Below are 16,138 nucleotides of genomic sequence, written 5' to 3' on the forward strand. Positions count from 1 at the left end.
TGAGCATAATACAGTATGTGTAATTTAGTAAACCTTCTGTTTCTGTCTGTGTATCCATTACATGTTCTACTTTCAAGTATTGCCAAACTGTTGAAGTAAGTTACATATAAATGTGTGTGTGTGTGTGTGTGTGTACCTGGTCCTGCTCTCCCCCCCCCTCCTCGTTGTAGTTCAGGATGTTTTCCCGGATGTCCTCCCAGCTCTCGTGCTCGGCGGGGATGTGGTAAACTCCGCGCTTTCTGAACTTGTTACGGCTTCCTTTCTGGTTCCACACCGTCACTGCAACCAGCACGGCTACACACACACACACACACACACACACACACACACACACACACACACACACACACACACACACACACACACACACACACACTACACACACACACACACACACACACACACACCACACACACACACCACACACACACACACACACACACACACACACACACACACACACACACACACACACACACACACACACACACACACACACACACACACACACACACACACACACAGTATTAATATTTAGTTTCCTTCCTGTACATTTCTGCAGCAGCTCTTTGGAGTCATTTGTCCTCAATGATATATTATATTTTAGAGAGAGCAGGAGGTGATAGGGCTGATGGGAAATGTAGTCTTAGTATTTTGTATTTAAATGTTACTGTTATATTGTATTCACGTTTATTACTTTCTTTCTAAACTTTTATAATAAGTGATAATAAGTAGTGGAGTAAAGTACTGATACCAGAAGAATGTACTTGAGTACAGTAATAAAGTATTTGTACTCCACTACTTCCCACCTCTCAGTGTAAATGACTATGTCTTGAGTACAGCACTTGAGTGAATGTACTTAGTTTTGTCTCACCGAAGAAGACGAGCAGACACATGCTGATGGCGAGGATGGAGCTGGGGCTGAGGGCAGCGAGGCGGTGACCTTTGACCGCTCCCAGCTCGCAGCGTTGCCCCCCGAATCCGTCGAGGCAGCGGCAGCGAAACGCGTCGGGCGACAGCGCCTGGCACACGCCGGCGTTACGACAGGAAGTGGAAGCGCAGGGCGACGCCGCGCACCGCTGCTGCCCCGAGGCCTCCGTCACCGTCAGCTGACCGCCGGGGCACCTGGGAGAACACCGGAAACAGGGTTATTACCAAGTAGGTTTACATTAAAGGTCTCCTATTATATTATTTTTAGGCATTCATTATAGGTCTCAGATACAAATATATAAAAAACTTGTCTATGAAGTGTTTTGCTCAAAATACCAAACAGATCATGCAGGAGCAAGAAAGAAAGAAGTGTCACCTGCACTGGTGCTTCCTCCAGAGGTCGGTGCAGGTCAGCGGGCTGCGGCAGGGCTGACCCCTGCAGGCGTCGCTGGGGCACCCCGCGGTGACGCCCCCCCGCTGCAGCACCGTCACCGTGTCCCGGCTCTGCCCGTCCAGAGGGAGCAGCTGGCCGTTAAAGCGAACGTCCCTCAGGCAGCCTGCAGGGGGAGAGGAAAGGTCTGCTTTGATTCATGTGTGTATTACATGGCTTTCAAGATTCAAAGGTTTAATTGTCACATGCTCATAAGCTACAGAGTAGAAATGGCAATGAAACTCTTCTGTCCTGAGCTCCTCCAACAATGCAACATAATAAAATACAAAAACTAAAAATAGTGCAAGAAGTCTATATACATGTCAACAGAATATGACATTAAATATTGTACATTAAGACACAATTAAATACGGTTTATTGCGGTGATAACTATTTATATAAATAGTTACATGAATACTCGATTCTGATTGGTCAATTAGGGCGGAGTTATTAATACACACCGCTGCTAAGGTGGATCAAGGGAGAGAAAGAAAAGAGTTTAAAAGTTGTTGTGAAAACACTGAATGTCCTCTTCCAACATGAGAGTAACATGATAACAAAGGTATCAACTGTAGCTGTGAACATGACAGGATGTGTGATTACCTAGAAGAGCATCAGGACTGTTTGAGGCAGATGATAGCTATGTGATTAACATGATGATTCAGCCTCTATGGAGAGAGACATCAAGCATGCTCATTTCTGACGTGGAGCTAATCTGAAGTAAACATTGAATACTGCTTTCTGTTCCTCCATCTTGTGACTGTGTAACTCCCTCTCTTGGATATCAGCATGTGAAGGACACTGTTCAGGAACTAGTTGATGCTCTGTATGTGATGACTCCTTCCATTCTGGAGAGGATCACAGATACATGGATCCTGAGGCTGAAGCTCAAGCCGGGGACCAGGGAGAGTTTTCTAACAAAAGTATGTTTTTAACTAATTTCTACTTCTTTTATGAACTGTCTTTTTGTTGGATTTTAGCCGATGTAAAGCATGGAGTCTCACCCTGAAAGCCGGCCTCGTCGCTCCCGAGCGTCAGGCTGTGAACCTCGACCTCCCGCCGACCCCCCAGCTGGGCCCGGGCCTCCCTCGACCCGCCCCCCTGCTCCAGACGCAGGGTGAACAGGTTGTCATGGCGACTGAGTCCGACCAGCACCCACTGTCCGACGTCGACCCGTTGCTCGGGGAGACGCAGGGAGTGGACGCCGTCACCGAGGTTAGCACGAACCGAGAGCAGACCCTCCGAGATCTGAAGAGAAGAACAGAGTCCGTTCATACGATTTTGCACAGTTTGTCCAATTTCTGTGTTGGTCCCTGAAGGCAGCATCTCCATGGACCAATGGGATTTCTCCATGTGATTTTGGATTATGTCAGAAAATTATCTGTGTCAAACAAACGTTTATGATACTTACACGTTTAGTTCAGCAGGATAATCTCCATATATTAACACCACTTTGATTTATGAAGTAAAAAGCTAATGTTGGGCTATAAAGGAACTACAGCACGGTTACATGACTTCACGTCACCACCACTAAGCTAAAGGTGGCTAATGTTGGGCTATAAAGGAACTACAGCACGGTCACATGACTTCACGTCAGCACCGCTAAGCTAAAGGTGGCTAATGTTGGGCTATAAAGGAACTACAGCACGGTCACATGACTTCACGTCACCACCACTAAGCTAAAGGTGGCTAATGTTGGGCTATAAAGGAACTACAGCACGGTCATATGACTTCACCACCGCTAAGCTAAAGGTGGATGATGTTGGGCTATAAAGGAACTACAGCACGGTCACATGACTTCACGTCAGCACCGCTAAGCTAAAGGTGGCTAATGTTGGGCTATAAAGGAACTACAGCACGGTCACATGACTTCACGTCACCACCGCTAAGCTAAAGGTGGCTAATGTTGGGCTATAAAGGAACTACAGCACGGTCACATGACTTCACGTCACCACCGCTAAGCTAAAAGTGGCTAATGTTGGGCTATAAAGGAACTACAGTACGGTCACATGACTTCACGTCACCACCGCTAAGCTAAAAGTGGCTAATGTTGGGCTATAAAGGAACTACAGCACGGTCACATGACTTCACGTCACCACCGCTAAGGTAAAGGTGGCTAATGTTGGGCTATAGAGGAACTACAGCACGGTCACATGACTTCACGTCACCACCGCTAAGCTAAAGGTGGCTAATGTTGGGCTATAAAGGAACTACAGCACGGTCACATGACTTCACGTCACCACCGCTAAGCTAAAAGTGGCTAATGTTGGGCTATAAAGGAACTACAGCACGGTCACATGACTTCACGTCACCACCGCTAAGCTAAAGGAGGCTAATGTTGGGCTATAAAGGAACTACAGCACGGTCACATGACTTCACGTCACCACCGCTAAGCTAAAGTGGCTAATGTTGGGCTATAAAGGAACTACAGCACGGTCACATGACTTCACGTCACCACCGCTAAGCTAAAGGAGGCTAATGTTGGGCTATAAAGGAACTACAGCACGGTCACATGACTTCACGTCACCACCGCTAAGCTAAAAGTGGCTAATGTTGGGCTATAAAGGAACTACAGCACGGTCACATGACTTCACGTCACCACCGCTAAGCTAAAGGCGGCTAATGTTGGACGTGATGAAGTTTAGTCGTCTCATTTAGACACTTGTTAGCAACCTCTGTTTTTAAACTCACCAGTGGGGTATTTACTGATGTATTTTATGTCGTAGGACATCAGCTCGTGTAAACCACAGACCTTAAACAACAGAATAACAACCGAAAACACATTTAAAAAAACATTGATTTCCAGACCAGGTGAGAGGAAGTGATGAAATGCTGACTCCTTTCAGGGTTTAAACACTCATTCCAAGGTTCAAGGCTTTTATTGGTCATACGTACATAGCAACAGTTTAGTTATGACGATGAACATCTTAGGTCAAAGGCTCCTCCAACAGTGCAACACAATAAAACTGTTGGTGGAGCCTGGGACCTAAGACTCCTGCAGAACTCTATGTATGCCCCCGTGTAAGACAGTTTTTGAGTATTAAAGCGTGTGACATCTAAGGTCTCTCACTGACCTCCAACACGATGAAGGCGTCAGGCTCCCGGGACCTCATGGAGAGCAAGGTGCCGGAGGAGGCTCGTGTCCGGAGCAGCAGCTGGACGTCTGTGCGGCGAGAGCTGCCTCCGCCTCTGAGCTGCAGCTGCACGACGCTGCCAGAGTCGAAGGAGAACTCAGGGAGGGCTGAGCAAGGAGAAACAGAGTTAAAGGGTTGGCCAAGAACACCATAGCTTCCAGAACAAACTGACTAACCCATTCAACAGACAGATAGACAGACAGACAGACAGACAGCCAGACAGACAGACAGACAGACAGACAGACAGACAGACAAGACAGACAAGACAGACAGACAGACAGACAGACAGACAGACAGAGAGACAGACAGACAGACAGACAGACAGACAGACAGAGAGACAGACAGACAGACAGACAGACAGACAGAGAGACAGAGAGACAGACAGACAGACAGACAGACAGACAGACAGACAGACAGACAGACAGACAGACAGACAGACTCACCGCTGTCACACTTGTGCCCGCTGAACCCGGGCTGGCACTCGCAGCTGAAGGAGCCCCAGTCAGCGAGGCAGGATGCCCGGGGCCCACAGGAGGGCCCGGCTGCCGTCACACACACCCCGTCCGTCAGCCGGCACCCTGGGGTGCTGTCCACACTCTCACCTGGGGACGCCAGGTCGTACATCTGAGGACGGGCGAGGAAAACACACACAGGAAATTAATTATTTTGGGACCTATTTGACTGCAGCTGAAGACTTTCCTTGGCAATATTTTGGGAGGTACATTTTTCTCACACACACACACACACACACACACACACACACACACACACACACACACACACACACACACACACACACACACACACACACACACACACACACACACACACACACACACACACACACACACACACACACACACACACACACACACACACACACACACACACCTGGCTGTCCACCACCAGGTTGCGGATGCAGCCCGTGAAGCTGCGGGTAACGTCGATGAGGAGACGTTTCCTTCACTCCTCCCAACTGGAGAGGCTGGAAGACATTCAGAAACCTGAGGGGGAAGAGAAAGAGGACGAGAATCAGAATACCTTTATTCACAGAGGGGGAATGTACGTTGTTACAGCAGCAAAGAGCCAAAGACAGCTTAGAGTTAACTAAGAGAGAACAGAGCACTCGGAGGCACATGGTTTTTTACCTGGGTTTTTCCAGCCTCAAGAAGAAGGAAGGAAACCTGTCCTGTGTAATGATGGATGGAATCAAAGGTCTGTTCTGGACCTGGATCATTGCCCTGCGTACGTTCCGCTAACTGGTGCCTCAGCGGCAAGTTAATTATCTGTTTTATTTATATGTGATTTTGGTTGCTACAAGCATGATAGGAGACCTTTAGGGAATACAAATGACGTGTATAGAAGTCTCACCTGTGGTGTCCCGGCGTCTCCCCCTTCGCTCGGCAGCCGGACTCCTCCCCCTCCGCCTCGCTCACCGTCACCCCCCCACACTGGTCCAGGATCAGCTGCACCACCTGAACACAACATCTGCTGCTTTTACTCTGTCACTTTCTCTGCATTATTTAGCTTTTTGTTTTGTACCCGTGAGATTTATCTCCCAAATATCAAGTGTTTACTGAACCATGGAATCTGAAACCCACCTTCCCGTCGCTGAGGATGTCGAGGCGGTGCCAGCGCCGGTCGCTCACGCTGGATTTTGGCGGGAGCTGCAGAGTCAGCGTTCCTGATCCGTGGTTTACGCTCAGAGCGGGAACGCCGTTCCTCAGCTCTGCGGGGGGGGGGGGACAATAACAAGATTTACTGTTATGTCTAGCAGAAAAATTGTTTTTTCCAAATAGGCTATTAATGTATTGATTTACCAGAAAAGGTGCTGTATCAGATTTTGGATACCACCCAGATTTAAAGTGAACATTTCAGCAGGAAAAAGATAATTTGATGGCACTGAAGCTCCTTTTTCTGAATGAAGACAGAAGGGTGGGCTTAAAACCTCAGAAGTATTGGCAACAAGACTATTGAGTATTTTGGTATCAATTATTATTTAAAATGCAAAAACAATTGGCTAATTCTCTGTATCGCTGTGTAAGCTAATGCATCCCATCAAACAACTGCAACTCAGTCAATCCTGTGTGTGTGTGTGTGTGTGTGTGTGTGTGTGTTTGTGTGTGTGCGTGTGTGTGTGTGTGTGTGTGACCCCATCCACCTCACTGCCATGTTATTGAACATGTAAGGTAGAAAGGCCTGGCAGGGATCGATGCTGCAGCCACGTTTGATTTTCCTCTCTCGTGCTGACGTATCAACGACCGGGTTCAATAATTACATAATTTAAATGCCACCAGATTATGCCGGCGGCGTTAGAGCGTCCATGTGCAGGCTAATCCGCTAACGCCACATCAGGGAGCTGACATTAGAGTTTACGAAGCAGAGGAACTTTCTCCATTGATTTAGCTTTGTGTTTGATGAGAGCGTTTCCCAGCAGCTCCGGGAGATTAGAAGTTACAAATAATGTTTCAACAAAGGGACGCCGCGTTTCAAACCGTTTCTCATCGACGTGATGTCATAAAGTACATTTACTTATTACTCAAGAACGATTTTAAGATACTTGTACTTTACTTGAGTATTTCCATGTTATGCTACTTTGTACTTCTCCCTACAGTTCAGAGGTACATGGTGTACTTCTAGTCCACTACATGTATTGAATACCTTTAGTTACTTCACAGATCTGGATGAATGATGTGAAATCTAATCAAGTGTTAAATCAGACTTTAGTTCCACCTGGAGTAAATCCACCAGCTACCCTGCAGTATACAAAGTCATTCAAACTAGCTGCACCTTTCACCAGCTTTGAGAACACTTTCATGATCAATCATTATAAAACATATCTACTCTCCATGCAGAACCTTTACTTTCAGTGTACTACAAGGAAAGGATCTGAATACTTTCTCCACCACTGCTTAACGCCATTAATAAAGGATATCTTGTGCACTTCATATATTTGTTGCATCCTCAGCAGTAAACTCACCCAAGGTGATGAAGTCCTCCTGCTCCCCGGGAGTGGGGGGGGCCGAGCGGCCCGTCGTAGAGGAGCAGCCCATTGGCCGACTCAGCCAGGAACTCCACGGAGATGTGGCTCTGGAAGCAAGGCATGATGGGAGGAAACCAGGCATAGCCCTGACCCCCGAAGCTGTGTTTGGTCTGCTGGCACTCAGGCCCGTCAAACATGGGAGGACATTTACACCTGAGAGACAAATATCAAGACACAATACATGAAAAACAAACAACAAACATTTAACATAACATCACAATCAGTGAGAGAAAACCTGCTCAAAGAGTCTTCAGCGTGCATTTGATCGTGGTTGAATCTCAACATCGTCCTGAATGCATTAGTGGTTCACCAAAATACAAAATGCCCCTACCTGAATCCCAGCGGTCCGTCCTGGCAGGAGCCCCCGTTGAGGCAGGGGTTCGTGGGGTATGTCGCGCAGGGGAAGTGGACCTCCTCTCGGCCGCGGCAGCCACACTGCGCTGAGGACGAGGCCGACAGCGACACCAGGGTGGAGTTCCCGCTGCTCAGAGCCACTGGGACCTGGCTGAAGGAAACCTCGCTGCTGCAGCCGCCAGACGGAGCGCAGTCTGTGGCGGGACACTCATCCACGCCCACCTGAGAGATGGACACGTCCAGCAGGGCCTCCAGCTACAGGGGGGAAAGGAAGACAGAAACATATTAAGTTTGTGTAAAAAAAAGTATAGATTCAAGGCTTTTATTGTCATGTGTCAGAGCTACAGTGTGGATATATCAATGAAAATCTGAGGTCACAGGCTCCTCCAACAGAGCAACACAATAACACAGATAAAATAGTGCGAGTAGCCTAAATACAAATAAAATAGAATATAAATAGTGCAAGGAGAGTCTATATACAAGTAATTGGAATATGATATATTAGATAAATAATTTATTATGTGGATGTTCTTACAAAAGTTCAGGTGTTTTATAAATGCTACTTGTGGGTTATCTGTCGCCACTTTTTTTGTTTTTCTCAGTCTCTCTAAATAAATACGCACTTTTTTTTTTTAACCCTAAAGGCCCGGACACACCAAACTGACACCAAAGAACACGTCCCGACGGACCCGACTGTTGTGTCGCCTCACGTCTCTGCGTCTTGGCCAACAGTCGCACTGGAACACACCGCAAAGACTTCAGCCGACGGCCAAGAAGCACGTACGAACTGCGCATGCGTGTGTGGCAATAACTCTCCTTACCAGCAGGTGGCGGTAGTGTGTGTTCGTCATTCAAAAGAGGCAACCATAAGACAGACCGTGATATATACAAACAACAAATAGCGTGCGTTCCACTTTCACTCTCGTCCATCACAGACTGTTTCACATAGCGACTTGTAATCGAAAACATGTTTAGTGCGGTACTGGAAAAATAAAAATAATAGCCGTCTGTGTGTGCCTTCTTCACTTCCGAAACTGAAACACAAGCTAACTGAAACTGAAACACAAGCTAACTGAAACTGAAACACAGGCTAACTGCAACTGAAACACAGGCTAACTGAAACTGAAACACAAGCTAACTGAAACTGAAACACAGGCTAACTGAACTAACACACAGGCTAACTGGAACTGAAACACAGGCTAACTGCAACTGAAACACAGGCTAACTGACACTGAAACACAAGCTAACTGGAACTGAAACACAGGCTAACTGAAACTGAAACACAGGCTAACTGAAACTGAAACACAAGCTAACTGAAACTGACACACAAGCTAACTGAAACTGAAACACAGGCTAACTGAAACTGAAACACAAGCTAACTGAAACTGACACACAAGCTAACTGAAACTGACACACAGGCTAACTGAAACTGAAACACAGGCTAACTGGAACTGAAACACAGGCTAACTGAAACTGAAACACAAGCTAACTGAAACTGAAACACAGGCTAACTGCAACTGAAACACAGGCTAACTGAAACTGAAACACAAGCTAACTGAAACTGAAACACAGGCTAACTGAAACTAACACACAGGCTAACTGGAACTGAAACACAGGCTAACTGCAACTGAAACACAGGCTAACTGACACTGAAACACAAGCTAACTGGAACTGAAACACAGGCTAACTGAAACTGAAACACAGGCTAACTGAAACTGAAACACAAGCTAACTGAAACTGACACACAAGCTAACTGAAACTGAAACACAGGCTAACTGAAACTGAAACACAAGCTAACTGAAACTGACACACAAGCTAACTGAAACTGACACACAGGCTAACTGAAACTGAAACACAGACTAACTGGAACTGAAACACAGGCTAACTGAAACTGAAACACAAGCTAACTGAAACTGAAACACAGGCTAACTGCAACTGAAACACAGGCTAACTGAAACTGAAACACAAGCTAACTGAAACTGAAACACAGGCTAACTGAAACTAACACACAGGCTAACTGGAACTGAAACACAGGCTAACTGCAACTGAAACACAGGCTAACTGAAACTGAAACACAAGCTAACTGGAACTGACACACAGGCTAACTGGAACTGAAACACAGGCTAACTGAAACGGAAACACAGGCTAACTGAAACTGAAACACAGGCTAACTGAAACTGAAACACAGGCTAACTGACACTGAAACACAAGCTAACTGGAACTGAAACACAGGCTAACTGAAACTGAAACACAGGCTAACTGAAACTGAAACACAAGCTAACTGAAACTGACACACAAGCTAACTGGAACTGAAACACAAGCTAACTGAAACTGAAACACAAGCTAACTGAAACTGAAACACAGGCTAACTGAAACTGAAACACAAGCTAACTGAAACTGAAACACAAGCTAACTGAAACTGAAACACAGGCTGACTGAAACTGAAACACAGGCTAACTGAAACTGAAACACAAGCTAACTGGTACTGAAACACAAGCTAACTGGAACTGAAACACAGGCTAACTGGAACTGAAACACAAGCTAACTGGTACTGAAACACAAGCTAACTGGAACTGAAACACAGGCTAACTGAAACTGAAACACAGGCTAACTTAAACTGAAACACAAGCTAACTGAAACTGAAACACAGGCTAACTGAAACTGAAACACAGGCTAACTGAAACTGAAACACAAGCTAACTGAAACTGAAACACAGGCTAACTGGAACTGAAACACAAGCTAACTGAAACTGAAACACAGGCTAACTGAAACTGAAACACAGGCTAACTGAAACTGAAACACAAGCTAACTGAAACTGAAACACAAGCTAACTGAAACTGAAACACAGGCTAACTGAAACTGAAACACAGGCTAACTGAAACTGAAACACAGGCTAACTGGAACTGAAACACAGGCTGACTGGAACTGAAACACAAGCTAACTGAACTGAAACACAGGCTAACTGAAACTGAAACACAGGCTAACTGACACTGAAACACAAGCTAACTGAAACTGACACACAAGCTAACTGAAACTGAAACACAGGCTAACTGGAACTGAAACACAAGCTAACTGAAACTGAAACACAAGCTAACTGAAACTGAAACACAGGCTAACTGAAACTGACACACAGGCTAACTGAAACTGAAACACAAGCTAACTGAAACTGAAACACAAGCTAACTGAAACTGAAACACAGGCTGACTGAAACTGAAACACAGGCTAACTGAAACTGAAACACAAGCTAACTGGTACTGAAACACAAGCTAACTGGAACTGAAACACAGGCTAACTGAAACTGAAACACAGGCTAACTGAAACTGAAACACAAGCTAACTGGAACTGAAACACAGGCTAACTGGAACTGAAACACAAGCTAACTGGTACTGAAACACAAGCTAACTGGAACTGAAACACAGGCTAACTGAAACTGAAACACAGGCTAACTGAAACTGAAACACAAGCTAACTGAAACTGAAACACAAGCTAACTGAAACTGAAACACAGGCTAACTGAAACTGAAACACAGGCTAACTGAAACTGAAACACAAGCTAACTGAAACTGAAACACAAGCTAACTGAAACTGAAACACAGGCTAACTGAAACTGAAACACAGGCTAACTGAAACTGAAACACAAGCTAACTGAAACTGAAACACAAGCTAACTGAAACTGAAACACAGGCTAACTGAAACTGAAACACAGGCTAACTGAAACTGAAACACAGGCTAACTGGAACTGAAACACAGGCTGACTGGAACTGAAACACAAGCTAACTGAAACTGAAACACAGGCTAACTGAAACTGAAACACAAGCTAACTGAAACTGAAACACAGGCTAACTGGAACTGAAACACAGGCTAACTGAAACTGAAACACAGGCTAACTGGAACTGAAACACAAGCTAACTGAAACTGAAACACAAGCTAACTGAAACTGAAACACAGGCTAACTGAAACTGAAACACAAGCTAACTGAAACTGAAACACAGGCTAACTGAAACTGAAACACAGGCTAACTGAAACTGAAACACAGGCTAACTGAAACTGAAACACAAGCTAACTGAAACTGAAACACAGGCTAACTGAAACTGAAACACAAGCTAACTGGAACTGAAACACAAGCTAACTGGTACTGAAACACAGGCTAACTGAAACTGAAACACAAGCTAACTGGAACTGAAACACAAGCTAACTGAAACTGAAACACAGGCTAACTGAAACTGAAACACAAGCTAACTGAAACTGAAACACAGGCTAACTGAAACTGAAACACAAGCTAACTGAAACTGAAACACAGGCTAACTGAAACTGAAACACAGGCTAACTGAAACTGAAACACAGGCTAACTGAACTGAACACAAGCTAACTGAAACTGAAACACAGGCTAACTGAAACTGAAACACAAGCTAACTGGAACTGAAACACAAGCTAACTGGTACTGAAACACAGGCTAACTGAAACTGAAACACAAGCTAACTGGAACTGAAACACAAGCTAACTGAAACTGAAACACAGGCTAACTGAAACTGAAACACAGGCTAACTGAAACTGAAACACAAGCTAACTGGAACTGAAACACAAGCTAACTGAAACACAAGATAACTCACATTAAAACTAAGGAAACAAAAGCTAACTGAAAATAAAACTAAAATAATCATAGTAACTGAAGCTTACACTACAGGTTTAAACGTTTAATTCAAACTAACTGAAACTGTGATTAAAGTTAAATAAAACTGATTGAAAAAGCAGCAGACGAATACCTAAGGTAAAACTTCCATTAAAAGCAAACATGGGCTGAACTTTAAACATAATAAAAGTGAAACTAACAAGTAGGCTACAGTACGACTGAAGCCGTGCGCTCTGTGTGAACGTGATGGAGGATGACAGCAGCGTTAGGATCCAATGTGTCAGTACAATGGGAATTTAACTCTTTTCCCTTTAATGTTGTTTATGCACTTTGGTGTTCCTCTGTCATTCCCCGTGTTAAAGTCGTGCTGTCAGTTATTCCCCAAATCCACGCGTCCCCCTGCTCGTCTTCTTGAGTCTTCTCTCGTCTCCATAGGTGAGAGGTTTCATCAGAGTCCCTCAGGGTTTCCTGTCTCTCTGTGTGTGTGTGTGTGTATGTGTATGTGTGTGTGTGTGTGTGTGTGTGTGTGTGTGTGTGTGTGTAGGTGTGTAGGTGTGTAGGTGTGTAGGTGTGTGTGAGCTGTGCTGTTTGATCCACAGTGACTTAAACCCCCCCGACAGGGTTTCAGTTTAAACTTCATCTCATTTTATATTGATCTGACGTTCTTCTGAATCTCAATCTGCTTTTAACCTGAGATAATTAAAGACACTTTTCTACGGCAGCATTTGATGTTCAAGTTATTTTTAAATTGTATTCTGTGTGCTTTGTACTGCTAGATTTATTACTCCTACTTTCTTTCGTTTTTTATTTCAAAATCAGAATGAGACGGCGGCATAAGGACTTATCTTTAGCTCCTTATTCAAGTGTTTCTATCAGTGTTGTAGGCTGTATTAGAACATATGAAAGGCCGACTATAATAGGGCTTAAACTCACTTTTAATTATTGTTGTAATGAATTAATTAGTGGTTATTTTTTACTCTGACATATTTAATACATGTTTTTATAGTCTTACCAACAAAATACTAGTTTAGGTATTTGAGCAGGCATTTCTGTGAGTGTGTACAAATGGACCCAGCTATCAAACTCCAGCCTATGACTAAATACAATAACTTCTATCTATCTATCTAATGTTTAAAACAAATAACCACAAGTAAACAACCCGCAGTTGAACTGAAGAAACAAACAAACAACATAATTTATTCTTATTTATTCCCTCCTTTTTATTGATCCTTTGGTTTCCTTAATGAGTTTTTAGTCTCATTAAGGAAACATCACCAATGGTTTGCCCTGTGGTGTGTGTGTGTGTGTGTGTGTGTGTGTGTGTGTGTGTGTGTGTGTGTGTGTGTGTGTGTGTGTCAGTGTGTGTGTGTCTTGCCCCTCCTGCCCCTCTTAGCACTGACCTCAGGTCAGCAGCGTTTAATGGATGTGAAATATTCACACACATATTTACAGTGAGTCTAACGTGTGTGTGTGTGTGTGTGTGTGTGTGTGTGTGTGTGTGTGTGTGTGTGTGTGTGTGTGTGTGTGTGTGTGTGTGCATTTCAGAGTTTAACCCTGCGTTGAAGCTCTCGCTGCGTGTGTGTTCATGTGTGTGTGAGGCATGGTTCACAGTGTGTGTTACGTGTCGCTAAGTGCCGGCTGAAACGAGTGTAATGAATGCTTCATAAACCCTGTGTCTTTCACAGGGCAGTACGGCAGTGTGTTGTCTCATATAAGGAACATCGTTTTGTAGAGTCTCCTAATTTAAGCTTCATTAATATTACTATTTCAAATATGTTCACTTTTTAAACAGCAAACATGTTTTATATTGTTTTAGGAAAATACATTTTGTAGATCTATTTCACCTCTTCATATTTTGACTTCCCCTTTATTTTGAATGTTTCAAGTTTCAAGGCTTTATCACCATGAGCTCAGCAGCTTCAGTGTAGATGAGGCAATGAGAAACTGAAGTGCTCCTCCAGCAGAGCAACATGAATATATATATGGGACAAATAAAACAGATCAAATAGTGCAAGTAAATACAAGTAAATGGAATCTGATATATAGATAAATAATTAGCTAAATGCAAACAGATGAATGTTGTGGATGTATTGTGTGATAAAGCCGTCCTCACCTTGGCTCTGTGTGCGGCCACGTAGCCGTGCAGCTTCTCCTTCTTGTAGTACGGAGAGCCTCGAGCCACAAACCAAACGCTGAGCGACTTCTCGCCCCCCCGCGGCCCGCTCTCCCGCACAGAGAAGATCTGAACGCTCTCCGGTGAAACCTCCAGGAGATCCGCCAGCACTCCACCCAGACGGGAGAACCGGCTCTCCTCGACTCCTCCTCGGCTGAAGAACTCCTCCAGAGTCAGGTCTGAAGAGCAGGAGGAACGTGGGCACTAGCTTAATAACAGGACATTTACTCAAGTACAAGTTTAATGTACTTTACTTGAATATTTCAATGTACTGCTACTGTGTACTTTTCCTCTACAGTTCAGAGGTACATGGTGTACTCTTACTCCACTACATGTGTTTAATACCTTTAGTTACTTCACAGATGTGGATGAATGATGTGAAATATAATCAAGTGTTAAATCAGACTTTAGTTCCACCTGGAGTAAATCCACCAGCTACCCTGCAGTATACAAAGTACTTCAAACTAGCTGCACCTTCACCAGCTTTGAGAACACTTTCATGATCAATCATTATAAAACATATCATATATATTATTCTGAAATGGACCAATCTGCACAACGACTACTTTCACTGTCGCTGCTTCCACTATATTCCCCCTTTAGCTTAGCGAAGGTGACGTTATGTGCTGTAGTTCCTACGTTAGCTTTCTACTTCAGAAATCATGAAGTGGTGTTGATATGTGGAGATGATCCTGCTGGACTAAACGTGTCAGAAACGTTTGACACTGATGATGTTTTGACATACTGACTACGACATCTCTTTGACACAGTGCAGTGGAGGACTGTGGGACTCACTGCTGAAGCGGATGGAGGCGGCGTTGCTCAGCGCCTCCTGCTGCAGCTCCCTCACCTCCACCTGAGCCGAGGAGGTGACGTCGGGCCAGGTTCGGTCCGACACGAGCACCTGCAGCAGGTACGAGCCCGGAGGAGCCCCCTCCCTGAGGCTGAGCGCCCCGGAGCTCTGGTTCAGACTGAACAACCTGAGGGGGGAGAGGGCACAAGTACACATCCTTTACTCAAGTAGAAGTACAGATACTCGTGTTTAAAAATACTCTGGTGAAAGTAGAAGTAATGACTAAACTTCTTTACTCAGTAAAAAGTACCCATAACTAGCAGCTGCTTTAAAGAGTACCTGACCTCCCTTTATATTAATAGAACAATAATGTCATTGTTAGCTAATGAATGTTTCCATGCTGAACAACGGCAACATGACAACGTTTCCATTGGTCCCTCTTCTTTAGAGAAGACCAGGAAATGATGGATACACGGATCGTGTTCAAATCAATAGGCACGCAATGACTCTAAAGAATAATGATCACGCATCAAACACACATTCAGACTAAAGGAACCAGCTGTTTGGAAAATGAGAGAAGTAGAAAGTACAGGTATTTGTGTTCAACATGTAAGAAGTAGAAAGTACAGGTATTTGTGTTCAACATGTAAGA

The 16,138-nt window shown here is 44.5% G+C and overlaps 1 protein-coding gene across 1 annotated transcript in view; it reads right to left on the reverse strand.

Moving 5' to 3' along the window:
- si:dkey-22o22.2 (neural-cadherin) overlaps nucleotides 1–16,138 on the reverse strand; it is a gene marked incomplete at its 5' end in the record, with an annotated part of 37,025 nt that overhangs the window by 3,995 nt on the left and 16,892 nt on the right. Inside the window, 15 exon segments of the mRNA XM_034199598.1 lie at nucleotides 137–294; nucleotides 875–1,125; nucleotides 1,307–1,487; nucleotides 2,365–2,608; nucleotides 4,435–4,601; nucleotides 4,938–5,118; nucleotides 5,386–5,430; nucleotides 5,432–5,498; nucleotides 5,866–5,969; nucleotides 6,096–6,223; nucleotides 7,475–7,502; nucleotides 7,504–7,690; nucleotides 7,869–8,146; nucleotides 14,634–14,872; nucleotides 15,489–15,673. Coding sequence (XP_034055489.1) covers nucleotides 137–294; nucleotides 875–1,125; nucleotides 1,307–1,487; nucleotides 2,365–2,608; nucleotides 4,435–4,601; nucleotides 4,938–5,118; nucleotides 5,386–5,430; nucleotides 5,432–5,498; nucleotides 5,866–5,969; nucleotides 6,096–6,223; nucleotides 7,475–7,502; nucleotides 7,504–7,690; nucleotides 7,869–8,146; nucleotides 14,634–14,872; nucleotides 15,489–15,673 — 2,443 coding nt within the window.

The sequence above is a fragment of the Gymnodraco acuticeps genome, unplaced genomic scaffold (assembly GCF_902827175.1).
Source record: "Gymnodraco acuticeps unplaced genomic scaffold, fGymAcu1.1, whole genome shotgun sequence".
NCBI lineage: Eukaryota > Metazoa > Chordata > Actinopteri > Perciformes > Bathydraconidae > Gymnodraco > Gymnodraco acuticeps.